Consider the following 27,885-nt stretch of genomic DNA (forward strand, 5'->3'; position numbering starts at 1 on the left):
TATTATCATATTGAAACTATAAACAACAATGATTAGCTAATTAGTATTCAGTATTGTAGCGCACTGCTCACAAGCTCACACAAGTATGCGTCATTTTTCGTTTGCATTTTCGCTACAGCCACACCAATCCTCTCAGCAGAGATGCGATAAAAATGAAAGATTGAGTTTAACACGGGAGTTTTTAAAATGACTGACACCTTTATGAATACAGAAGACACACTTTTTACCCAATTTGTGTTATATTCTCAATTAAAAGAAGAGGTTTTGTTTTTTTATTAGACTTTGTGGCACCTACATGCTTGGGTACAAAAGGTTCAAAAATAGATTTGTAAATGCCATAATAGTGATTTGATGATTTGTGTGCAGGTGTGTGTGTGTGTGTGTGTGTGTGTGAGTGAGAGAGAGAGAGAGAGAGAGAGAGAGCAAGAGAGATATGCATAGTCATACAGAACTACTTTACTATTAAATTAAATTAAATTATTTCATTAATATTGTTTATGTAGATTTTTATTCTACTCTTATAATCCTCCCCAGAGAAAAGCCATGGAAAGGATTAAATAATAGTTTTACAATTGCATGTGTTTTGTTTTGATGGCTTTAAGTTTATCTAATTAAGCTATATATATTTTTTTTTTTTTTAACTGTTCTTTAAAATTTTACATATTTAACAATCATTTTGTATGGTATCTATAGCACCCAAAACAATATATTAAAATAAATAAATAAATAAATACTTGACACCATCCTCCTTGAATTGGATGGGATAAATAGGATAAGCAGTATAGAGAATTACTTAGTGAGTGAGAAATAACATTAAGCACAATATAAGGTATAATATAATTTTCAACACATAATTGCACTAAATAAGAATAGGGTCCTATAGGAGTCTTTTTTCTCTTAATAGTTCTACCTCATGTCTTGTCGGGGAGTTTTTTCTTACCATTGTTGCCTCTGTTTTGTAGATCATCTAAATCTACATCCATAGACAGATTTCTGTTTCTGTTTGATTTCTGTGCTTATATGTTTTGCTGTACTTTTGTCATATCTGCATCCGACCTGCAGTTCCAGCTCTCCAGAATTTTAATATTAGGTAGATGAGGGCACATGTAGTTTGCATCTAGCCTGATGAAACACAAATAATCAGATCGGTCTGTGATACACTAGAAAGATCTCTCAGAAGTATAGGTTGGTGCGTTATTGCTGCAAGACTGATCATCACCTCCTTCAGATATCAGGTATTTTTATTCTACTTTGACTTTTTTCCTACATTTAATTATTTTATATTATAGGTAAAAATATTTTCTATTTTAACTGTATTGTTGTTAATTTAGAATATTTATAGTAAAAAACAAATAACTCAGACAATATTAATATTTTTTTAAACTTTTTTCAGATCTATCTAACATTTCAAGATGTAAATGCATGACTGACAATTATAGACATACAGGACAGACAGATACAAGACAAGCTAAATTTTGCACATAATAAATATTTAAAATTTAAGTTGTTTGCTGTATATGCGGATTATAGAAGTTAGTTTATATGTTGTTGGGTCCTTATTTCAGTTCAGTTTAACTGTAAAAATAACTAGGAATCATTATAACTAGGGAACAGGAAGATGTTATTGGCCGTACTGTTGAGGCTGTGAACTTCTCTGTAACTCCTGCCAGATGGTAGAAGCACAAACAGACCACTACTGAGGTCCACTGCTGAGTTTGCTCATCTGTGTCCTATGAAATAGAAATTTACCACCTGACATCTTATGGGGATATTTATAAAACTGGGGAGTTGTTATGATGGTGCATTGGCCAACTGGTGAACAGTGTTGCTTGTAACGTGTTTCTTTGTTAGAGTACTTGGATGTCATTCCGCAGCGCCTGTGTTTTGCGTTATTATAAGAACAAAATGCAGTAGGCTGTTATGATCATCATTAATGAATTAATAAATTATTTATTTTTTGGCATTTAATAAATAATAAAAAAACATTTTAATGAATTACATTTTTACATCACAGTAGACCCCTCATTGAAGATGATCAATATATTTATTTTAGTCAAGCGATCTCTCCGGAAAGTTACAATAGCCTGAAGAAACTCATCTTTGTTCCGCGGCTTAGCCTCACGTCTGACAAACTCCTTCAGTGCGTGCCAAACCATCTCTATCGAGTTGAGATCAGGAGACCTGCATGTTAGGGATACAAGTTAAAGGAAATTGTCATGGGAATATTTTATAAACAAGTTAATTTAAAATAACAGAAACATACTCGGCTGTTTTTTTTACCCAGTTAATCCCTGCTTCCGCAATACATGGTCTCGCCACTGTATACTTTGGGTCATTGTCTATAGTGTAAATTGAAGGAAAAGTTATAAAGCACATTGATGTTTTATGAACAATATAAAACACATATTTTCCGCTAACAGAAATTACAAAATATCACAAGCTCGTTATTTTTTACTTTGGAAGCGATGAGGTCCTTTAAAGAGTTGTTGAATGTTTAACACCAGTGCAGACTTTATTATGCTTTCTTTGTAATAATGCCGGTCCATAAATTCTGTTAACTTATATTAAGTCAGAATTCAGTTAAATTAATCAACTATTCAGCTATTGTATTTCGTGAAGTTAAATGTGCTGTACATTATATTAAACCAAGCACATAAACACAAAGCGCTCCAAAGCCACAGTTGTTTTGTCAGAAAAGATTACATTGTAAAAGGTCTCTTTGACAGCCATCTACTGCTGCGTTTGGCTAAGACGCAGATCTTTTTGGTGTCCCGAATCATAGGGTCTGTGCTTAACAAACAAAAAAAAAAAAAAACACAAACAAATAAATATATAGATAAATGTGTATATTTAAATGCTAAAATTATTATAAATGCTTACCGTTTTAAATCTGTTTAGCAGACCATTCGTCATCCTCGTGCAGCATTTATTAAATGCACTGAAGTACAGCACTATACAAATTTTAAAAAATATATATATTCGATGTCGGGTTACTGCAAAAATTTTGATTAACAAAATAAATACTAACATAACCTATCCGGTCACTTTCATTGGAGTTGGTGTTTTAATTGCAGGAGTCAGGCGACGAGAATGACAATGTCGTCTAATCGTGTCGTTGGAGATATGTACAACTTGCTGTGTTAAAAATGTCCTGATATCAGAGAAAAGGTGTCCTGCTATCCACAGGGACCTGATCTTGATGCTAATCTTAGAGAAAATCTTTGTCATGGTCGATAGTGTGGCACAAAGCTTGAGCTCAGAAAAAGTTATAGTCTAGCATTTAAAAAGAAGCCACGCAGCATTTAAACTAATGTGTGGGTAGGACAGGACCCACCCACTTTTTAAGACCAGTGATACTGGACCCACCCACTTCGATCATCTCTCAGTTAGCGCATACTGTACAGTATGTCCGTCAGTCAAATCCATTCAACTTGTGGAATGCCCTAATAAATACAATACAAACATCTAAATAAAAGGTTTCAATTGTAGTGTAGTTTTTTTTTATATGTTCAGTTCACAATGTGTTATTTTTGTAATTAAATGGCTGCAATGTCAAAGCGCCAGCACAATCATTTGAACTTGAATAAAGACAACAGACAGGATCCACGCATCATTTCAATGAACTTGTTTGTGGTGGAGAGCATAACAAAAAAGAGCAAAACTCATCATACTGTACAGACTGCTACTTGTCCACAGTTCTTACTCTCTAATTTCGTTAATCTGTTACTTATTTAAGTTAAAATTTGGCACATTTATTATTTTTAGACACTGCAGGTTATTTGGTTGTTATTTACATTTACATTTAGGCATTTGGCAGACGCTCTTATCCAGAGCGACTTACAAAAAGTGCTTTAATGTTTACATCATTGGATACATACTTACACTGGGTTAACTAGGTTAATAACTAAGTGCCATTAGTTCAACACAACTGGGAAGAGTTTTTTTTTTTTTTTTGCGGGGGGGGGGTGTTAGTCCAAGTACTGGAGAAACAGATGCGTCTTGAGTCGTCGTTTAAAGATAGTCAAAGTCTCTGATGTACGGACATCTAGAGGAAGTTCATTCCACCACCTAGGTGCCAGAACAGAAAAGAGCCTGGATGAATGCCACCCTCGATCCCTGAGAAATGGTGGGATGAGGCGAGCAGTGCTGGAGGAGATGGTAATGCACCCGCATGTGTGCAAAAAGACTACAAAGATGGATGATATGTTAGCCTAAAACATTATTGGTTAATTGTGTTTATGCGTTTTAAATATACACTAAACAATAAACACTGTCTTGTGCAAAGTGAAAGTGAGTTGCGCGTGCAGCTTTTTGATCAAAAGGCTGATAAACGCATGCGCAGATATGAGCAGATTTATCGATAAAACTACAGACATGAAATGCTACAAACACAAAAATATGTGCTACTCGCTGAATACAACGCGACAGTACGCAGAATCCCCGGGCTTTGACTGCACTTCCTCCATTTATTAGTACTGTAGTAGTGCACTAAAAAAATGCTGGGTTTCTGTAAACACATCGTTGGGTTGTTTATGCTGGGTCAAAATTCTGTGTTATTTCAGGTATTTTAATTACACTGTTGGGTTGCTTTTGCTATGAATACTTAAAGTGTTGCATAAATAAACTCATTGCAAAAAAACTAAAAAAACAAACTTCTCCGTTTCCTCTTTTTTGTTCCGGTTTTTATGCAGTAAACCCCTGGGTGAACAGGATGATTTTAGAATTTAAATAAACATGAATAAGTGGCATTTTATTTCAAATAAAACATTTTAATGGTTAGTGATTGGTGCATAAGCGTCAACTCGCACGTTCTGTAATATTCCATTGTCATTCATACTGCCATTGTGTTAGAGCATTGTGTTTACTAAAGCATTCACTAGTTAGTAAGTAAGTAAGGAAAAAAAAATGAATAAATAAAAGTAAAAGTACCATAGCATGAGTTTTTAACTAGTATATTATTTAACTGATTATAGTTATTATATAACTATAACTACAACTATTATAGTATTATATATATATATATATATATATATATATATATATATATATATATATATGAAATACACACATATATGTGTGTGTGTTTGCGTGTGTGTGTGTGTGTATTTCATATATAATGAAACATATTATATAATAAAAAATATTATCTATAAGGAAAATATAATTTATATATTCGTGTTTTATTAAATTTTTAACATTTTAATGGTTAGTGACTGTTGCAGACATTTACACTATTTTGGGGGGAAGGGATTGGCTTGTACAGGCTACTTCACACTGATCAGCAGTCGGTGCCCCGCTGTAACCAGCAGATCAAAGGAGCAGTTATCAGCTATGACACGTAGCCTTCTGTGTTTGGAGGCCAGGGTTGGTTGGTTGGAAGCACATTTGAAGGAGAAGATAATGTCACAAACTCTCTGTGCATACACACACAATCTCTCTGTGCAGGGAACAACTGAACAACAGGTCTTCACTTCATAATACACCTGGTCATAAATAAAAAATGTATATTTATGCCTACAAATATGCTTTAAAATTCATCTAAAATTCATTCATTGGCGTGTATAAACCCACAGCCTTAACAAAAGGCAGCATTTTGATCAAAAGGATGAGAAACGCGTGCGAAAAAATGCAGACATGAAGGACTATACTTAACAGTGTCACGTAGTGGTTGTCGGCGTGTGTGTGGCATAAATGCAGAGGCACAGATGAGTAGTTCCTTTTAATCTTTTTATTGATATATTAAGAAAAACCCAAAAAAAAACAAAGATCTTTTCCTAGAGCCCTCAGAGAACTTTAATATATAATTTCTTAAAAACAACCATCATCAAAACAACATAACTAATGCTAGACACACTTCTAAACTTAAACAGGCTGTTTATAATTTAACTAATAATTCGTCTCATTTTAGGTCTTAATTAAAACAAAACTACAACAAAACACAAACCAAGTCTGGGCGTTAGTCGCCCTCTAGGGGTTACAGTACCCCCCCTTAAAAACGCTACTTCGGAGCGCCCACGGAGGTCCAGGACTCCCTCCCCAGGGTTCAGTGTTTAACCTGCCCAATCCGAGGCTGTTGATCTTATCCCCTGGGCAGGGCTGCAGGGCCTGCCTAACAGAATCCCCAAAGCCCAACTGTGGCTGAACAGACGCTGGGCCGATTTTCCCGAAGCAGGGTAACGGTTTTGGGCCCAGCTGGCACGACGTCCTCTGGGCCGGGCTGAGGAGCTGGCACAACGTCCTCGGAGCCGGGCTGAGGGGAAAAAAGCGTGACGTCGAGCGGAGAAGTTGGCATGATGTCCTTTAAGCTGGGAGACGGAGAAAAAAGTGCAACGTTCTCGATGTCAAGCCGAGGAGCTGGCCCGATGTCCTTGAAGCCAGGCGGCGGTGGAAGCATGATGTTCTCGATGTTAAGCAAGGGAGGAAAAAGCGCGACGTCCTCCATGTTGAGCTGCGGAGAAGGAGGAAGCATGACGTCCTCGCTGTCGAGGAAAAGAAGAGAAAGCGCGCCCACCGCATTCTCGAGCTGAGGCGAAGGAGGAGGAAGCGCGATGTCCTCGATATCGAGCAGAGGGGGAAGTGCGACGTCCTCAATGTCAAGCCGAGAAGCTGCCACGATGTCCTCAAAGCCGGGCGGTGGAGGAAGAAGCACGAGATTCCAGAACTCAAGCAGAGGAGGAGGAAGCGTGACGTCCTCGCTGTCATGCAGAGGCAGAGGAGGAAACCCGACGTTCTCGTTGCGAGGAGAGGTGAAGAAGGAGAAAGCGCGTCTTCCTCGCTGACCAGCTGAGGCGTCGGAAGTGCTGCATCCTCCGTGTCGAATTGCGGAAGAGGAAGCGCTGTATCCTCGCTGACCAGCTGAGGCCTCGGAAGCGCTGTATCCTTCATGTCGAGAAGAGGAGACGATGGCGAAGGAATACTTGCAGAGTGGCTCTCGTTAAGACTGAGCTGGTCGAGTAGTCCCTGAAGCTTCTCCACCTGACTCTACATGCTATGTATGCGCTTGAGACTCTCCTCCGCTCTAAGCAATTAGTCATTCTTGGTCTGCTCGTCTTTCCAGCTCTGCTGTATTCCTCGTTTTTCCATTCCTAGTCCCTCCTGCGTCTTCTCCCATACTCTGCTCCTCCGGGTGGCTAGCCAACCGCTCAGAGCGACTGCTCGCCCCGGCGTCAGCATCTCTTCCTCGAAGGTGCGCCGGGTGGCTAGCCGACCGCTCTGAGCGTCTGCTCGCCCTGGCGTCCGCATCTCTGCTCTCCCCCAAAAAGATCTAGGGAAGATGAAGTCTAAATTAAAACAAAACTTTAACAAAACACAAACCAAGTCTGGGCGTTATTCGCCCTCTAGGGGTTAACCCTTACAGACAGGAATAGAGAAAATAAAAATCATGTTTATAATAAGATAATTAATTAAATAATAAAATTGTATCAAATAAAAACTTTATCTACTGTAAAAGCCAGACCAACCAAATTAATCATTCACTGCTGAAGTAGGTAAATATGCTTATACAGTAGGTTACATTTTAAAAGTAAGTACAATCACAAGTAAATTACAAACTGCATGTAATGTTGTAAAATATGAATAAAACAGTATTAGACACAAATGATATGGTAGTATGCAATGAAAAATCTATTTACACATGAGTGCTCAAATGTAAAGCGAACACAATTATTAATTTATTGTGTATATTTAACTTCATATAGCCGTTTAAGTTATATGAAAAATAACTTTAAAAAAATACAAAAGTGTATAATTTTTAATAAAGTTAGCCTAATACAATACTGTTTCCAATGCTGAAGCAAACATGATTTTGTTTTAGTCTATTCGACTGCGCTCTGAGGTGAACCCCTACAGACCCCAGTTACTGTAATCCCTCTTGTCACCTTTCATTCACGATAGGTGTAAAGTTATCAAACCGGTATCGCTGGGGGGATTCGCAGAATTGGGGGTTTTAAAACAAATTAACAAGACAGAGCAGACGTCTCTGCCTAAAATGTATTTCGCCAGCAAAACATAAATAGAAAAATAAACATAAGTAGATATTAAATGTTTAATGGTAACAATTAAATCAGACTTCATAGTTGGATTTGATACTTTGAGTGTAATTCATAAATTTAATCAAAATTTATTATTATTACAAAATATATTCAGAAAATAAATAAACCTTTTTCCTTCCTAGACTTTTTGTTTACAATTAGTTCAAATTAATAGACCTTGGTGAGTATTTTATAAATTTCTTGAGTTTTGCCAACTTATTCGGGTTTACAGTGCATTAAACATTTTTTAAAATTCATTTAAAACTGGCTTGCACTTTCAGTTTACGTTTAAGTTTAATCAAATAAACACAACAGACGGCAAATATATCATCTTAAAGCTTTAATTTTTTGGGTCATAAATGCAGTGTTCAGTTAAATTCCAGTGTGTCCACCCTGATTTTTAACCACTACTGGAAGGACTTTAAACAACCTATTTATGTATTTCTTACATGCCTCTTCTGTAAGTATCTCAAACAAGAATTTATTAACAGCAGCAGTAGCAGTAGGTAGTAAGCAGTAATTAAATCGGATTTTGTAGTCGGTTTTGCTTCTTTTTGATTATAGTCTTTCAGAGCATGCCACACCATTTCAGGGGTTAAAGTAAAAAAAAATCCTGAGCCTGAATTTTTTTTTCTTCTTCTTCTTCCTTTTTTTTGGGGGGGGGGGGCACAGTTGTCAAGGAGGATGCTGGTAACTTGTCTCCACTCAAGACCATAAGTCTGCATGACATCTTTAAGTTCCAGCATAAGGTTTGGGGCATTTGCAATGTTGACTTTTCTGCTTGCCAGATGTTGTGTTATTACCCTGTTGCTTTCATTATCAAAAAAGCAAACAAGCACATTGAGTATTTTATCCATATTCAAGGTTATTGCTTCATCAACATTGAGTGAGAACATGCATTTTTTTAGTTTCTTAGACAAACATTTTTTGAACTGTAATGCAATTCCATGAGTGTTCATGTAACTCGCATGTTGATTTGAAACCGACAGGCTAGTTAACGCTTTTTTGTCTTCTGACAGTTTTTTACACAGGGTGACCAGTGGATGCGAAATTCTGAATGACTAATCATGTTCTGCTATAAATGTGCACAAACGTATTTTTAAATCACAGACAAGGTCAGTCATCGACAACAGTGTGTCAGCTGTAACAGTTGCTCCCGGCAACGTCAAGGTAAGTTTGAGTGCACGTGCAGCGGCTCTATGACCGGAGTCTAAATCATGATGAGAAAGCACTTTCTTACCGCTGCTGGCATACAGTAGCTTTCTCGAGCAAATTGTGCAGAAACAAGCCCCGGGCTCTCTTAGTTTCTTGCACCAACTGCCAAAAGGCTCGCCATCTCTACTTTCTTCAATCCACGCCCAGCGCCATTTATTTTTGAGTCCTTTATCTTTTTCTAGGACATCATCCCCAGGCTTCATAAACTTTCGCTCCATTTTTTTTCTCCGACAACACTAACGTGACATTGACGTATGGGTGTCAATTATACCGTGTTGCAAGGACCCGCCCTTCTCTGCTTCTGATAGGCTTGTAACGTTAGTTAAAGCTGCGTTCCTCTCATATGATTGGTAGGTGAAATAAATTGGCTCGAAAATTTTAAACCGCATGCGCAGACTAAAATATTATAATTCTCCGGCACACGCCGGAGATCCGGCACGGCTGTCCCGGAATACTTTAAGCCCTGCCATTTTAATGGGATTCATGTCAGGAGATTCGGCTGGTGTCTTCACCCAATTAATTCCCTCATCAACAATCACTTTTCTTGAAGCAGTGTGCTTCGGGTCATTGTCCTGGAAAAAACAGTCATGAATACCGAAGTTTTCCTAAATGTATGGGGCATTCTTCAAAAAAAGACCTTAACATTATTCCTTCAAAGATGGCACTTAGGTCCCGGTCCAAGTCTAGAAATGGCTCCCCAACATGAATTTTAACAGGATGTTTCGGCTTGGGTTTAAACACTTTTCTCCCAGTTTTACGAAAGGACATTGTGTCAAAGTGATCCAAAGCCACCATAGTTTCATCAGTAAAAATGAAGTCGTGAAATTTTTCCTTTTCATTGATCCATGTCTGAGCTTGTTGGGGATGTATCTCTGTATTTTTGTTGCGGACCATGGGACAATGCAAATTTTCCTATATCTCTAACCGAATTTTTGCCTGATTCTACGAATTGATCTCTCACTGTTGTCCACTCCATTGTCACGCCACAGTTGTTTTTTTACAGAGCTTGCAACCATTTCGTCATTTTGCCTCATGATGGTTTCTATGGCTGCGACAATGGCTCTGTAAAATAAGTGCATAACATTAATTTACATATTTGACATTTAAAGCCTAACAAACACATGATGGTGTATAATTTATAATAGTACAGTATAAGACAGAGCTACGTACTGATTAATTTTGCGAGGGTTGCATTTGCGTGATGTCCGTTCTTTATAATGTCTTCTGATGGTGCTCAATGTTACGTTTACACCAACAGATTTCAGATGGCGGTGTATTTTGCTACTGGAACTTACAGCAGAATTCATTGTCCTGATGTCCTAAAAATGAAGCTTACTGATCTTGGTCATTTTGAAATGCCTCTACTGTACGTGCGGATGGACTGTATTTATTCAGGCTATGTATGTCATAGTGACGTGGGAAGTGAGAATGGGTTGTGGATAATCTAGATTCCCCTTTTCATTATAATGTTATTCTACTCGTAGTACTAAAGTATTTACTAATGTTAATACATTTTAAAAATAAAATAATTATTATATTTTAATTTTTTATATAATTAAACAAATAGCTGTCCATCTTTTTTTTCTTTTCGGTTTATTATACACCTCTGCACCACTTATTATAATAAATACAGATGGAGCCACGTCAAATAGCCGTGACCGTGTGAATGGCGTGCGAATGGCGTACGGCTGCCCTATGAACGGCGTGATCCCTCCTCCTTTTCCTTCCAGAAAGGCGTGTCAAGATTTCACAGTAAACATTACTATTTACTATTTCACAGTAAATAGTAAACCATTCAAGCCCTATTTATTCATTTACCCGGTTCCACCACTAGATGGCGCTTCATTCTCGAAAACACATTAACACAAGCCAGCAATTTAGCTGTGCTGAGTTGCAATCACATGATTTTAACAACCCACCCTCACCCCCACCGAACTTACGCTATCAAACTGCACTAGAGATGAAGATGGCGGATTAATGGACTATTCGCGGTAAGTGGTGTTTTATTTTTTAAAATTTGTTTGGGATTAGTTTACAGTTTATTTCCCAGTTTAGTTTTTATCGTCTGTTTTAAAAATCACTGGCAGCACCAGCAGTAATCAGATGTTACTTTAGATAACTTAATGGTCTGTTTACCAAGTATTAACATTACAGAGTTAACATTACAGCTTACTGTCAGAATATTTAATACTCGGTAAGTTATAGTTTGGCTTCAGAGGTGAACTAATGCTCATATACGAGTGTTATATCGCTTAACTTATGTGTATAAAAAGCGCATTAAGTAAATTCTCGGTTAATTTAATGCAGACGATAATACAGACAGACCGGGGTTAACACTAACAAAGTTCAATAGTTAACATTAGCATAGGCAGTTTATTTACATTCCAGAATTCCTAAAACAGTATTTTACAGACTCTGTGGTGTGGGTTTACTAATATATTTTATTTTTATTACAACTAGATGTTCTGTAAAGTTTATTTATCTTTGTCTTCACTAAATTCTCCTGTTGTCTTTAAGCAGAGCTCCGCTGTGGAGGATTGGGGGGGCCAGACGGATGGCGGTTGGCCTATTGGAGCTCCTGGAGGAGCCTGAACAAGCTGTTGAGGGAGCTGTAGGAGGGATGACGTCACAATGCAACAGCTTTAGAATGATGTTTGGTCAGGTCTACTGTATATTCTGAACATACATGGGGGGGGGGGGACAGGTTAGTCCAAGTACTGGAGAAACAGATGAGTCTTGAGTCGTCCTTTAAAGATAGTCAAAGTCTCTGATGTACGGACATCTAGAGGAAGTTCATTCCACCACCTAGGTGCAAGAACAGAAAAGAGCCTGGATGAATGCCGCCCTCGATCCCTAAGAGATGGTGGGATGAGGCGAGCAGTGCTGGAGGATCGGAGGGAACGTGGTGCAGTGCGTGGTGTAATTAGCGCAGAGAGGTAAGTGGGTGCTGGGCCATTTTTAGCTTTGTAGGCAAGCATCAGTGTTTTGAATTTGATGCGGGCAAGCCAGTGCAGGGAGCGGAGGAGTGGGGTGGTGTGGGAGAACTTGGGAAGGTTAAAAACGAGACCTGCTGCTGCATTCTGGATCAGTTGCAGAGGACGAATCGTGGACAGAGGCAGGCCTGCCAGGAGTGAGTTGCAGTAGTCCAGTCTTGAAATAACAAGGGACTGAACAAGCACCTGAGTAGCCTGTGAAGAAAGAAATGGGCGAATTCTTCTGATATTGTAAAGAAGAAATCGACAAGAGCGAGTAAGATTAGCGATTTGTGGGGAAAATGACAAATGATTGTCCACGGTCTGAAGGAGTGATTTGGTTGTTGTCCATGGATATCATGGATATCACAAGGTCTTGACCTGGAGATGAGTCACAAGGGATAAACAACAGTTCGGTTTTACTGAGATTGAGCTTCATCTGATGAGCAGCCATCCAAAATGAGATGTCTGCCAGACATGCTGAGATCCAGGTGGAAACCTGAGTGTCAGAGGGAGGAAAGGAGAGAACAATTCAACTCAATTAAATTTTATTTATATAGCGCTTTTAACAATGGTCATTGTCTCAAAGCAGCTTTACAAAGATGAAAGAAATTCAATAAAAAAAAAAAATAATAATAATAATAATAAATAAAAAATAAATAATAATAATAATAATAATAATAATAATAAAGTAATTCAATTCAATTCAATTCAATTTTATTTATATAGCGCTTTTAACAATGGTCATTGTCCCAAAGCAGCTTCACAAAAAAAAATTAAAGATTTTTTTTTTTTTTTTTTTAGAAAAGAAAATAAATAAATAAAATATAAATATATAAAATATATATTATAAAATAATAAAATATTAATAATAATAATAAATTGTGTGTGTGTGTGAGCAAAATGTGTCTAGATAATAACAAGATAAATGAATGAAATTTCTCTGATGAGCAAGCCAAGGGTGACGGCGACAGTGGCAAGGAAAAACTCCCTGAGATGGCAATAGGAAGAAACCTTGAGAGGAACCAGACTCAACAGGGAACCCATCCTCATCTGGGTGATAACAGATAGATATGATATAACACCATGTGTGTTATGCAGCTGAGAGTACAATATAACAGAAATTCTTTAAATTAACATGAAGTCCAGTTCAGCTTAGGGATGAGTCAGTAGGTGCAGAGGGCAGATGGGGTCTGGCTCACTGGGAGCACAGGAGCAGGATGTGTAGCTCCAATCATAATAATGCAGAATTCAGCTGGAGCTGGTCCTTCTCTGGATGCCTCAGGATCCTCACAGGGTTGGCCTTTATCTACTGAAGCTGGTACAATCTCCAGATGCCTCGGGATGGGTAGAAAAGTACAGAACAGATGGAGAGAATTAGCGTAGTTGCCATTCAGAATAGATGTACTGAAGTATGAAGTTATGGGATGAGTTACGTGTATGCCAGATTAAAGAGATGCGTCTTGAGTCTACTTTTAAACTGGGAAACTGTGTCTGAGCCCCGAACACTGTCTGGAAGGCTATTCCAAAGTTTTGGAGCTAAATATGAAAAAGCCCTACCCCCTTTTGTAGATTTTGAAATTCTGGGAACTACCAGAAGTCCAGAGTTTTGTGATCTTAAGGAGCGTGGCGGATTATAGCGTTTTAGAAGACTGGTTAGGTATGTGGGAGCTAAACCATTTAAAGCCTTGTATGTAAGTAATACTATTTTGTAATTAATTCTAAACTGAACAGGTAGCCAGTGCAGGGACGATAATATTGGGGTTATATGATCATATTTTCTGGATCTGGTGAGAACCCTGGCGGCTGCATTTTGGACTAACTGAATCTTGTTTATTGAGGATGCAGGACAACCACCTAGTAATGCATTACAATAGTCCAGTCTGGAGGTCATGAATGCATGAACTAGCTTTTCTGCATCAGATACGGATAAGATGCTCCTAAGTTTGGCGATATTTCTAAGATGGAAAAAGGCTGTTTTTGTGATATTGGAAATATGATTTTCAAAGGACAAGTTACTGTCTAATATTACGCCCAGGTCTTTTACTGTTGAGCTAGTAGTAACAGTACATCCTTCTAAACGCAGGCTGAATTGTGAAAGCTGTTGTGTGCTGGTTTTTGGGCCGATGAGTAATATCTCTGTCTTGTCTGAGTTTAGTAAAAGGAAGTTATTGGTCATTCAATCTTTTATGTCCTGGACACAAGTTGGGTGTCGTCTGCATAACAGTGGTATGAGAATCCATGCGATGATATGACCTTACCAAGAGACCGGGTATAGAGGGAGAACAGAAGAGGACCAAGTACTGAGCCCTGCGGGACACCAGTAGAGAGTCTACGTGGGGCAGATGTAGATCCCCTCCATGTCACCTCATATGACCTATCTTTTAGGTAAGAAGCAAACCATTGCCACGCTGTTCCACAAATTCCAAGGCTTGTAAGAATAGATAATAGAATCTTGTGTTTCACCGTGTCAAATGCAGCTGACAGGTCCAGGAGGATGAGGACAGATGACAGTTTAGCAGATCTAGCAGCATGGAGCTTTTCAGTGACTGACAGAAGGGCAGTCTCTGTGGAATGTGCCACTTTGAATCCAGATTGGTTTGGGTCATTAAGGTTGTTCTGCGAGAGATAAAGAGACATTTGATTATAAACGGCTCTTTCAAGAATTTTGGAAATAAAAGAGAGCAGTGATACCGGGCGATAGTTGTTAACTTCTGATGGGTCCAGGCAGGGTTTCTTGAGGATGGAAATAACCCTCGCCTTCTTAAAAGCGGCAGGAACATGACCAGATGATATGGATTGGTTGATGATGGCTGTGGTGAAGGGAAGGAGGTCCCGTGAGATGGCCTGGAGCATTGTGGAAGGGATTGGGTCTAATGAACAGGTGGTGGGGTTAGATGACGAGATGATCTGTTGAATCTCATCAGATGACAGGTTGGAAAATTCTGCTAAAGGAGGGAAGGAAAGGTCCTGAGGTTCTGCCGTAGAAGCTTGGTTGAGAGCGAAGGACTGGCGGATTGCTGCAATCTTCCCATCGTAGAATGTGGCAAAATCGTCAGCAGTCAGAGAGGAAGGGGCAGAAGGAGTCGGTGGGTTGAGTAGTGAGGAGAAGATGTTGTGGAGTTTGCCAGGACACACTTACACACACACACACAAACAAATAACACTAACATCGCGTAAAACCAAATGAAACTATGGCAAAAATATATAAGCAGTAAAAATACAGTAGTAAACTGTAGGTGATTCCTGTCCTGTGATAACAGGCACTAATCGTCTGGAACTGTTCAGTTCGATTAGTATTGTTTTCAAGTGTGAATGTTTATGGGGATTTAATCTGTCTCTGCTGCCGCATCTATTCACAGTTGTAATAAGTGATTGATGTCCCATCAGATCTTTGATGGGTAAACGTTATGCTGGTTAAATGACTAACAACATACTGATCCCTGGACAGATATTTGTTCCAGATATTATGTGTTATTAATCGATTTGTTATGCCAATTTTTGACTATCAGCGAAAAAAAACATTAGCGAAAAAATATCAAAAATATAATAGAAACAAACCCAAGCAGAAGTTACATTTTAAGCTTAACTTTACAGCAAAATATTATCTACCAGTGTATTAAACGGAAATAGATAAAATACACTGTAATGTAAAATACTGTACAAAGCCCGCATTTTTATTCCGTACCCACAACGACCGGTATAGATAAATTACAAATGTTACTCTGTCTTTAAGGATTATTAAGGATGTCGTGAAAAATATTGCAATAAATAGTTTAATTAATTCATTAAAAATTGCATAAGCATCATGGGTTGTGTGTATTGAGTGATTTAAATCTGTTTAATTAATCGTTTTTTCCCTCTTTTTTACCACATCATCTATTTATGAAACTATGTTGACTTAAGTTATGTTATATATTAAATATAGTAACCGGCTGCTTTAACACTGCAGTTAACTGAAGCAGTCAATGCTCCATCTGGAGGAATTATACAGCATTGCAACCATCTTTTTAGAAAGCGCATGGGGCCGTTTATGGGGCGGGGCATCGTCATCTACGTCATTGCGGGGGATCACATTCCATGCACGGATCAATGCAACCACGGGGGCGCAATCCAGTGTCTTCTAGTGCCAGTCCCAAGTCTGGATAAATGCAGAGGGTTGTGTCAGGAAGGGCATCCGACGTAAAACATTTGCCAAATCAATGATGCAAATCACGAATATAATTCCCATACCGGATCGGTCGTGGCCCGGGTTAACAACGACACTGGTGTTGTTGATCTACAGGGTGCTGGTGGAAATTGGGCTACTGTTGGTCGAAGAAGGAGAGGAGGAAGGCGTGTTCGAAAGCAGAGAGAGAAGAGGAAAGGCAAGAGTTTAGGAGTGATAGTAGGGACTTTGAATGTTGGGACCATGACAGGGAAGGGAAGAGAGTTAGTTGATATGATGCAGAGAAGAAAGGTGGATATACTGTGTGTCCAGGAGACCAGGTGGAAAAGTAGCAAGGCTAGAAGCTTAGGATCAGGGTTCAAATTGTTTTACCATGGTGTGGATAGGAAAAGAAATGGAGTAGGAGTTTTTCTGAAAGAGGAGTTTGTAAGGAATGTTCTAGAGGTGAAGAGAGTATCAGATAGGGTGATGAGTCTGAAGCTGGAAATTGAAGGGAGAATGTTCAATGTTGTTAGTGGTTATGCCCCACAGGTAGGATGTGAGTTAAAAGAGAAGGAGACATTCTGGAGTGAGTCAGATGAAGTGATGCAGAGCATCCCCAGAGGTGAAAGAGTGGTGATTGGTGCAGACTTCAATGGACATGTTGGGAAAGGGAACGGAAGTGATGAAAATGTGATGGGCAGGTTTGGTCTTCAGGACAGGAATGTAGAAGGACAGATGGTGGTGGACTTTGCAAAGAGGATGGAAATGGCAGTAGTAAATACTTTCTTCCAGAAGAGGCAGGAACATAGGGTGACATATAAGAGTGGAGGCAGAAGCACTCAGGTCGACTACATTGTGTGTCGACGTTGTAATCTGAAAGAGATCAGTGACTGCAGAGTGTTGGTAGAGGAGAGTGTAGCCAGACAACACAGAATGGTGGTGTGTAAAATAACCCTGGTGGTGAGGAAGGCGAAGAGGACAAAGGCAGAGCAGAGGACAAAGTGGTGGAAGCTGAGAAAGGAAGAATGTTGTGAAGTCTTTAGGGAGGAGTTGAGACAGGCTATGGGTGGTCAGGAGGGGCTTTCAGTTGACTGGACAACTACAGCCAATGTGATCAGGGAGACAGGTAGGAGGGTACTTGGTGTATCATCAGGTAAGGGGAAAGTGGACAAGGAGACTTGGTGGTGGAATGAGGAAGTCCAGGAGTGTATACAGGGAAAGAGGCTAGCTAAGAAGAAGTGGGACACTGAGAGGACTGAAGAGAGTAGACAGGAGTACAGGGAGATGCAGAGTAAGGTGGAGGTAGCGGTGGCAAAGGCCAAACAAAGGGCATATGAGGACTTGTGTGCTAGATTGGATAGTTAGTAGGGTGAGGTGGATCTGTACAGGTTGACGAGGCAGAAATATAGAGATGGGAAGGATGTACAGCAGGTTAGAGTGATTAAAGATAGAGATCTAAATGTACTGACAGATGCCAGAAGGGTAATGGTAAGATAGAAGGAGTACTTTAAAGAGTTGATGTGGAAAATGAGAGGAGAACAAAGAGTAGAAGAGGTGACTGTTGTGGAGCAGGAAGTAGTAAATATTAGTAAAAGTGAGGTGAGAAGGGTGTTGAAGAGGATGAAGAGTGAAAAGGCTGTTGGTCTTGATGATATACCTGTGGAGGTATGGAAGTGCTTAGGAGAGGTGGTAGTAGAGTTTTTAACTAGTTTGTTTAACAAGATTCTGGAAAGTAAGAGGATTCCAAAAGAATGGAGGAGAAGTGTATCGGTGCCGATTTTTAAGAACAAGGGGGATGTGCAGAGCTGTGGCAATTACAGAGGCATGAAGCTAATGAGCCAGACAATGAAGCTATGGGAAAGAGTAGTGGAAGCTAGGTTAAGAGCAGAGGTGAGCATTTGTGAGCAGCAATATGGTTTCATGCCTAGAAAGAGTACATCAGATGCAGTATTTGCTTTGAGGATGCTGGTGGAGAAGTACAGAGAAGGTAATAAAAAGTTGCATTGTGTCTTTGTAGATTTAGAGAAGACGTATGACAGGGTGCCGAGAGAGGAGCTGTGGTGTTGTATGAGGAAGTCTGGAGTGGCAGAGAAGTATGTTAGAGTGGTGCAGGACATGTATGAGAGGTGTAAGACAGTGGTGAGATGTGCTGTAGGTGTGACAGAAGAGATCAAGGTGGAGGTGGGTCTGCATCAAGGATCGTCTCTAAGCCCCTTTTTGTTTTCTCTGGTGATGGACAGGATGACAGATGAGGTTAGACAGGAGTTTTCATGGACTATGATGTTTGCAGATGGCATTGTGCTTTGTAGCGAGAGCAGGGAACAGGTGGGAGAAAATTTGGAGAGGTGGAGGTATGCTCTGGAATGCAGAGGAATGAAGGTAAGCCGCAGTAAGACGGAATACATGTGTGTGAATGAGAGGAACCCAAGAGAAATGGTGAGGAGTCAAAATAATAATAAACTTTTTGTACAAGCCCTTGTGCTATTGTTTGTGCTGTTTTCTTTAAAGGGAGCAGAGGTAAAGAAGGTGCAGGATTTTAAGTTCTTGGGGTCAACGGTCGAGAGCAACGAAGAGTGTGGAAAGGAGGTGAAGAGGCGGGTACAGGTAGGTTGGAATGGGTGGAAAAAAGTTTCAGGTGTGTTGTGCGATAAAAGAGTATCAGCGAGAATGAAAGGAAAGGTGTATAGGACCATGGTGAGACCAGCAATGCTCTACGGATTAGAGACAGTGGGACTAAAGAAAAGACAGGAGGCAGAGTTGGAGGTAGCAGAGCTGAAGATGTTGAGGTTCTCCTTGGGAGTGACAAGGATGGATAGGATCAAGAATTTACATTTAGGCATTTGGCAGACGCTCTTATCCAGACGCTCTTATCAGGAGCGACTTACATTTTTATCTCATTATACATCTGAGCAGTTGAAGGTTAAGGACCTTGCCCAACATTGGCAACTTGGTGGTTGTGGGTTTTAAACCTGGGGTCTTCCGAACCGTAGTCCAATGCCTTAACTACTGAGCTACCCCTGGTCCTATGAGAATAAAAAAATTAGTTCATCAGAGGGACAACCCATGTTAGATGTTTTGGAGATAAAGTCAGAAAGGCCAGATTGAGGTGGTTTGGAAATGTTCAGAGGAGAGATGATTTGCTGTGGCAAACCCCTGAAAGGGAACAGCCGAAAGACAAAGAAGAAGAATATTTGTAATACGCTAAAGTACTTTTTTTTTCACTGGGGCGGATAGAATGTGTAGGGATTACAACGAAGGAGAGATTCTCAATAATGCTTAACAGTTGTGCAATTATGTTTCCATTCAATAGTGAAAAACATTATTGTAATTATTTCAATAACAATCAAGATTATGATTAACGATCAGGTACAGTAATAGCCCAGTTATACGTTTAAAAAAAAAAATTGTTTTTATACGGCTCTTTGCCAGGTGGGTTCCTTTGGGAACCCATGCAGATGGATAACGTGCTCTAATATTAGCTTGGCTGTGTTTTTGGCTGATGGAAGTCTGGCGAGGGCCACCAGGTGCACGGCCTTGGAGAACCGATCGTCGATGGTTAAGATGGTGTTTTTTTCCCTCAGAGACTGGCAGGCCCATGATGAAATCTACGGCAATGTGCGGCCAGGGCCGATGAGAAACTGGGAGTGGCTGGAGGTCTCCTGGGGTCGGTTGATTTGTGTCTTTCGCCCTGGCGCACACTGGGCATGCTTGGAGGAACTCGTTGACGTCCTTCAAGATGGACCACTACCAAAAGTCACGCTGAATGAATTGAAGAGTTCGGCACTTGCATGAATGTCCTGAGAAAGGAGAGGAGTGGCCCCACTGATGGACCTCCGCACTCATTGGGCTGGGCATGTAGAGTTGTCCAGGCAGCACGCCTGCCGGTTCGGTCTCTGCGGCTTGTGCCTGGCGAACCCTCATTTCCAAATCCCAGCGGAGTGGTGCGATGATCTGTGATGGTGGAAGGACAGGCGCGGGGTCTGCCCGGGGGACGTCTTCCTCGTGCTGGTGGAAGACGCTGGTGAAGCAGTGAGAGCGGTTAGGGGCACTGTAACCATACTGTAGTCCTCTATACAGCGGAAAACTGCTGAAGTTGCTTAAGGGTTTTGAGCAGGGGCCAATGACGCTCATGTCCATGGACATTTTCCAGTTTCTGCAGGTCCATGGCCACACCCTGGGATGAGATGACAAAGCCCAGGAACGTAATGGAGCGCTCGTGAAAAGCGCACTTCTCCAACTTACAGTTCAGTTGATGGGCGAGCAATCTCTTTAGGACCACCCTGACATGTTGAATGTGTTCTTCAACTGTGCGGGAGTAAATGAGGATATCGTCTAAATAAACGAATGCCCACCGGCCTAACATGTCCTGGAGGACATCATTTATGAATCATTGGAAGGCAGCGGGGGCATTGCAAAGTTCAAATGGAATGACAAGGATCTCGTAATGTCCTGTAGCGGTGATAAAGGCCATCTTCCACTCATCACCCTCGCTGATGCGCACCAAGTTGTAGACGCTCCGGAGGTCCAACCTTTTAAAAATGGTGGCACTAGAGAGGGCGTCCAGGTTTTTGATCGTGATGTTATTGAGCCCCAGATAGTCAACACAGGGATAAAGTTCACCGCCTTTCTTCTTCACGAAGAAGAACCCCGCGGTGGCAGGCGAGAAGGAAGGCCTGATGGTGCCTGGGTGTCTCCATAGAGGACAGTGAGTAAAAATGGCCACAGGGCAGGATTGTGCCTGGCTGAAGATCTATCGCCAAATCGTAAGGGCAGGGGGGAGGGAGATGTATTGCGCATCGTTTGCAAAAGACTTCAGCCAGGTCCCGATAGGCGGCAGGGATGGCATTAGTGTCAACGTCAGGGGCCTCGGACTCCCTAGAGCACATCCCAGCAGAGTTTGGTGCAGGTTGGATCCCACTGTAGAATCCGGTTTTGTGTCCAGGAGATGAGAGGGTCGTGTTGGATCAGCCAGGTATGTCCAAGGATGATGGGTAGTGATGAGATGGTGGTGAGATGGAACCGGATTTGTACTTGATGTTGGTTGATAGAGAGGGTGATGGGTTGGGTCTGAGCGGTGATGAGGCTGGATGAAAGGGGCCAACCGTTGACGAATGTGATCCGAACTGGCTGGGATAACGCCTCAACTTTTATCAGATGATAAAGCTGGGTGTCGGTCCCCACCTCACCGGCGGGATGTTTAAAAGTAAGCCTCAGTTGGCGGGTGAATTCATTGTAGGAGTGCACTATGTCTAAATCTGAGCGCAGAACTGCTGTGGCCTACTCGGCTGCCTGCCCGGATAGCAACGAGATGAGAAGGGCGATGCACAACCGGTCGGTGGAGTATCTGGTGGAATTGAACTCAAACACAAGATCCAGTGCGGTTAGAAAAACGCTACACTTCCCAACTGTGCCATCCCATTTGTCCAGTAAAGCTAGGTATAAACGTCAGGAGGGGATGAGGGTGGTGGCGACCGGGGGCAGGCTAGCCGGAAGAAGGGCAGTCTTGCGAAGAGCCACATTCTTGGATGACTGATCGCGACAGAGCTGCGATTTTACTGCTTAGTTGCTCGATCAACTTGTCGTGCCTGTTCACCACATCGCAGAGGTAATCCGCTGCTCAGTCATTCTGTCACAAACTAACCGAAGAAGAAACAGAAGGCTTGGCAGTTAGCACATGTAGCGTGGATGGTAAACCCAAACTTGGAAGTAGCGCGAATTGGTAGGATAACCACGCGTATTATAATTAGAACTCTCTCAAAGCAATAGCAAGAGTTTGCACAAATTAACTCGTGTTCTAACAACACACACTCGTTAGGAAGATAGACCCAGGTGAATACTCACGAATATCATGCGAAGCATCAGAACCAGCATGTGAAACTCAATGAATGACATTTTATGCTTCCTAAGTTGCGACTGTACTACTTCCGGGTCCTAGCGCCAGTCGTGGAGCGAGTGCACATGACAATCCTTAACAAAACAAACATTGCCATGTTAGGAAGCTCAGTTGTGAGGAGGGTGGAGCAGAAAACACAATGTAGCCAGTGCAAGCCAAAGTGCGAACGAATAACGAATTAAGAGGCCATCTACAGTAACTTTTTTTAGAACGAACTTTATTTGCAAGGTGACTGCTCCTCCAGATCAAAATTAACACCTCATCATTTTAAAGATTATTAGTTGTCAAGTTTGAAAAATTACTATTAAGACAACCCATTTTTTCCATAAAGGGAAAAAAACTAAGTTGTCTCAAGATTCTTAACCACACGCAGATGTGTATTAATACATATACTTTATCCTAATAGAGGCAACTACCCTGTAAAGAGAAGTGGTTAAACAAAGACAGACCATGGTGGACTTGAGGCCTGAACTGGGGAAGCCCATCGGAGTAAGTTGCAAGTCTGCAAAGAGGCAAGCACAGATCTGCAAGCTACCCACAAAGCACTTGTTGGGACCCACTCTACTGTTTGTAGCGCAACTAAGAGAGGCTCTTAGTACACGGTTAAACTGTGCGTTTTTTATTCTGAAAGATTGTTGTATTTGTTTTATAGTTATTTTTATATTTAAAATTTGATGTCTTTAACTGTAACAAATGTAATTATTGTCAAAATAATAATAAACTTTTTGTACAAGCCCTTGTGCTATTGTTTGTGCTGTTTTCTTTAATACTTCTTTAACACTAAACAGATACAAACAGAGAGGTTGTCAAAGAACCTCTGTGGTTATGAATTTTCATGTTTGTTGTACACAATACTCAAATGTGGAAATTTCCTTCATTGTAGTATTTCTTCGATACAACATATTAATGTTAATGTCTTCAAGAAAACAAAGGAACTGGTGATCGACTTTAGGAAAGGTGGGACCCCTGTGACTCCCATATCTGTCCAGGGATAGACAGTGGACATGCTCTCTTAGTACAAATACCTAGGTGTGCATCTGGATAATAAACTGGACTGGTCAGTTAACACAATGGCCCTTTACAAGAAAGGACAGAGCAGGTTGTACTTTCTGAGAAAGCTCAGATCTTTCAACATCTGTAATACTATTCTTGTTTTACTAATCTGTGGTGGCGAGTGTTGTCTTCTTTGCTGTGGTCTGCTGGGGCTGTAACATAAAAGCGGCAGACAGAAACAGACTGGACAAGGTCATTAAAAGGGCCGGATCTGTCCTGCGTTTGGATCTGGACTCTGTTAATGTCGTGGCAAGGAGGAGTATCCTGTCCAAAATACGCACAATCTTTAACAATTCCTCTCACCCGCTATACAGAGTTCTCACCAACCAGAGGAGCAACTTTAGCCAGAGACTAATTATGACCAGGCTACAGAGCGCCACAGGAGATCTTTTCTCCCTATGGCCATAAAATTATATAACTGTTCTCTGTAGCATCTTCACTACGGGCCAGGGACTGTCAGTAGTTCCTGGTTAATAACATTTTACACTTTGACACTTATGCTCACACAACTTAATGTTCTAAGTGCAATATCCGATTATAATTCACTTGTGCAATACTTCTTTTTACTTACACTACAGTTCTAGTGCTATATGTATATAAATTATATGCCAGAGCTAATTCTATTCTATTCTATTCTATTTTACTTCTATTTATTGTTATTTTTCTTTTAATTTTTACATTTCTATTTCTTTAATTTTATTTTCCTGTCTTATATATATATATATATATATATATTCTCCCTATGGCCATAAAATTATAGAACGCTTCTCTGTAACGTGGACACTATAGAGAGATCCGCCTTTAGTAACAACAATACAGTATAATAACGTACTTGGACAATTTAGTCAATACCTACCAATGCTCTCAAGTCATACCACTTTTCAAGTGCAATTACTGTTAGTTAATTAATTTACTGTGCAATATTTACTTAACAATGCTCCTGTACACACCAATCTAGAATTACCATAGCAAACTCTAAATTAACCATATAACCAAACATATTGCTATTGCACATATACCTGGTGCAATATCTTTCTTTTTTCCCTCACATGTGCAATATCTGTATGTAGAATTATGTTTAGTGTGCAACTAAGAATTTCGTTTTTTTTTTATTATTTATTACTCTTTTCCTTTCCTCCTGTAAATTACTGTAAGCAACTGTAACCAAGTATAAGCAATTTTCCTCTGGGATTAATAAAGTTCTTTGAAACTTGAATTATGAGTCAAAGCGCAGGTCTTTAAAGCAAAAGTATTCACAGCAGTCTGAGGTGAAGGCGAGTAAAATACCTAAACTGAGAGCTCAGTGTGACAGAGCAACCACAGTCCTTTTAGATTAATTTCCAGGCCAGCAGTGTGCAAATGAAGATTCACTGAAGATTGTTTCAAGATTGTTGTTTGTATTTCATGCAAATACAAAGGAATTTACTTGCCTATTAAAGTTTAAACTGTCCATGTTTAACATAGTTACTGAAAATTCATAATTTAAATTTTTTTTTAAATAGTTTATTTTATAGGCTTACAATGACCACATGTATGGAGACCTAAATCCTAAAACAAACATGAAAACGCGTGTGTGTGCCTGCGTATAAAGCAAAATCAAGTCTCATTAGAGGGTAAAGATCCTTTTTTTCTCCCCCTCTCTGTATCAGCCTGTCGTTTCTCATTTTACCTTTGAAAAGAATCGCGACAGAGCAGTTTCTGTGTAAGGCAATGTGTGTGTGTGTGTGTTTGTGTAGGAAGCCGAGAGGGAGTGGGGGTGGTAGGGGGGCTGTAAAGGCGAGTGTGTGTGTGTGTGTGTGTGTGTGTGTGTGTGTGTGTGTGTATCACACACACACACACACACACACTCTCTCTCTCTCGCCTTTACAGCCGCCCTACCACCCCCACTCCCTCTGGGCTTCCTACACAAACACACACACTCTGCCTTACGCAGAAACTGCTCTGTCGCGATTCTTTTTAAAGGTATTGTGCTGGTTCATTTTACTTTACAGCAATGATTCCGTTAGTACGCGAGTGTGACTAGTGCTCAGTTAATGTGTGTGTGTGTGTGTGTGTAATGTGCGTGCACACACACATTAACAGAGAGACATTCCGAGAGTTTTATAGAAAAAATTAGCAAGGAACATCGCTAGTCACACTCGTGTGAGCGCATACTAACGGAATCACTGCTGAAAAGTAAATAAATGAATAAATAAACCGAAACATTACCTTTGAAAAAAATCGCGACAGAGCAGTGTTTCTGTGTAGGGCAGAGATTGTGTGTCTGGCGCTGTGTGTGTGTGTGTGTGTGTGTGCACGCACATTACAATTTAATTCAATTCAATTCAATTTCAATTCAATTCAATTTTATTTGTATAGCGCTTTTAACAATTTACATCATCACAAAGCAGCATTACACACACACACACACACACACAGTGCCTGCGTGCACAAACGGAAACACTTATCTGTCGGGATTTATTTTTACTTTTTTTTTTTAAGGTAAAGTGCAGGTTAATTTGTTTTATTTTCACTTTATATTTTTTTATATATTTATTTGTTTTGTTTTTTTTACTCCTTAGCCTTGGTAAGATGCTTCTGAAATTTTCAGAATGCAACAGTTGTAGCTCATTTACTGAAGACGTCAGTGTGTTGGTTTTTGGTTCAAAGACTCCAGATTCACTCCACAACTTGTAAAGCTCTTCCAAGGTCTTGAATTGGCTTTGTTTGACAATCTTGGCTGCCGTCATCTCTGTTGCTCTTCCAGTTTCTCTCAAATTTCTCTTCCAGTTAACCTTCCAAAGAATATGCTTTAATACAACAACTTTCATGGCTTACTTTCCTTATTGAGGGTGTCAGTGATCATCTTTACTACTCTAGGCGTGTACTGAACTGTATGAATGTAAAATAGAGGGTATTTATACTGTATAAATAGTAATTTACTTAAATTCAAAATACAATATTTAATTAGCTTGGGATACTGGAGTTTTAATCACCAAAATTGAAACAAAAAGAGACATATTACAATATTTTACTTTACATGTATCAATCTAAAATATATGGGTTTAACTTTTTTTTTGTCAAACATAAAACAAAAATCAACTGTTTATTTTTATTCACCTGTACATTGTGTTATGGTGTCTTAAAGGTTAGCTCTGTCACTTTACACCTCCAGGGTTACATCTCGTATGAGTGCGTGTAGCTGCTGGATAAGTGGAGTAGATAATAGATAGATAAATAATTATTTTTTAGTTATTTCTATTGGTTGCAACAAAACATAAAAAAGAAAAGAAATGATTACAATATATTATATGACACATACAGTATAACTTTTACTAAGAATTTAGTGCGAGTATTCCGATTGTGTAGTCTAAAATCATGTGTTTTTCAATTCTCACAGGTACAAAGACTGGCACTAACAGCTTAATTTTTATCATGGTGGCTAAGTCATGGTATGATGCTCAGAGCTACTGTAGGCTGCATTACACAGACCTGGCCAGCATCAAAAACACAGCAGAAAACTCATTTATAGGGGGACTGTCTGGGGGTTGCAATTGGTTTGGCCTTGGCAGAGACCCTTGGAAATGGTCAGACCAAACCACAGATGTGTCCATGATTACATGGTTACCAGGAGACAAGAATGATTATTTGCAGAATAAAAGTTGTGGCTATTTTTCTAACAATCAGGCTACTGTAGCACAGTGCTCAGACAAAATGCCCTTCTACTGTTATGGTGAGTTGACATCAAATTTATTCTTATATTCAGAGTAATTAAGTTGATTTTTTAAACCTAGTGTCACGTTTGTGTATCTGTTTTTTCATGTGCATATGCATTTCTGCCTCCAGAATTCTCAAAACAGGAGCAGATCATTAGAGTGAAGGTTAATTCCAGTCAGGATGTGAATGATCCTGCAATAATGGCAGCCTTCTTGGAGAAGGTAGGTCTCATCTTCACTCAGTGTACAGTCACCTCCTCATTACTGCAGCCACACCCCAAGTCTTAATTAAACTGTCACACAAACAGACTGTACAGTAATCATAATACATCTTATATACTGTAGCATTTTCACAGATCTCTCTAGAGATTCTTTATCCTACATAATGCAGCGACTAAAATCATGTGCTGTTTTTCAGATTCAGCATAAACTGGAGGATTATGGAACTGGGAACATTACTGTGAAATGGAGAGAGCAACCAGATGGAGTGGTGTTTCACAAAGAAAACAAACATAATCCTGTAGTTGTGAATAATACTCCGGGGTCTTGTATTCTCTAAATCTTAAGTAGAAAATTTTTTGTAGTGCAATAATTACTTTTAGTTTGAGGACACATGATTGTGTAACATTTATCTTTCCTAATTAGTACTTTAACATAATCAGAGTTTCTGGATGGGCTCGTGTAAGATTTTGGGGGCAGAATACAGCTGGAATGCTTGTTTAGTTATAAGTGAGCTAAAAGTAGGTGGAATTAAACATACTGAAAAAGCTTATACTTGGATGGCAACGACCATTGTTAAAAACACAATAAAAATAAAATTGAATTGGAATAAATTCAATATGATATGACATATGATATGTTTTGATATATGTGGTCT

General features: G+C 39.9%; 1 protein-coding gene across 1 annotated transcript; it reads left to right on the forward strand.

Annotated features, from left to right (window-relative positions):
* Positions 1 to 1,180: 1,180 nt before the first annotated feature.
* On the forward strand, positions 1,181 to 27,711 carry LOC128517012 (putative C-type lectin domain family 20 member A). Its single transcript, XM_053490742.1, has 4 exons — positions 1,181 to 1,235; positions 26,693 to 27,025; positions 27,139 to 27,230; positions 27,427 to 27,711. Exons 2-4 carry the CDS (start codon positions 26,728 to 26,730, stop codon positions 27,565 to 27,567), a joined length of 531 nt encoding a protein of 176 aa, XP_053346717.1. The 5' UTR covers positions 1,181 to 1,235; positions 26,693 to 26,727; the 3' UTR covers positions 27,568 to 27,711.
* Positions 27,712 to 27,885: the final 174 nt, after the last annotated feature.

Source organism: Clarias gariepinus, unplaced genomic scaffold (assembly GCF_024256425.1).
Source record: "Clarias gariepinus isolate MV-2021 ecotype Netherlands unplaced genomic scaffold, CGAR_prim_01v2 scaffold_31, whole genome shotgun sequence".
In the NCBI taxonomy this organism is placed as follows: Eukaryota; Metazoa; Chordata; class Actinopteri; order Siluriformes; family Clariidae; genus Clarias; species Clarias gariepinus.

Bases quoted from the DNA above. Each gene is read 5' to 3' on its own strand.
- LOC128517012 (XM_053490742.1), top strand. From the start codon at position 26,728: ATGGTGGCTAAGTCATGGTATGATGCTCAGAGCTACTGTAGGCTGCAT. The intron at 27,026-27,138 runs GTGAGTTGACAT...TTCTGCCTCCAG, and splicing joins AATGCCCTTCTACTGTTATG to AATTCTCAAAACAGGAGCAG. The intron at 27,231-27,426 runs GTAGGTCTCATC...GCTGTTTTTCAG, and splicing joins TGGCAGCCTTCTTGGAGAAG to ATTCAGCATAAACTGGAGGA.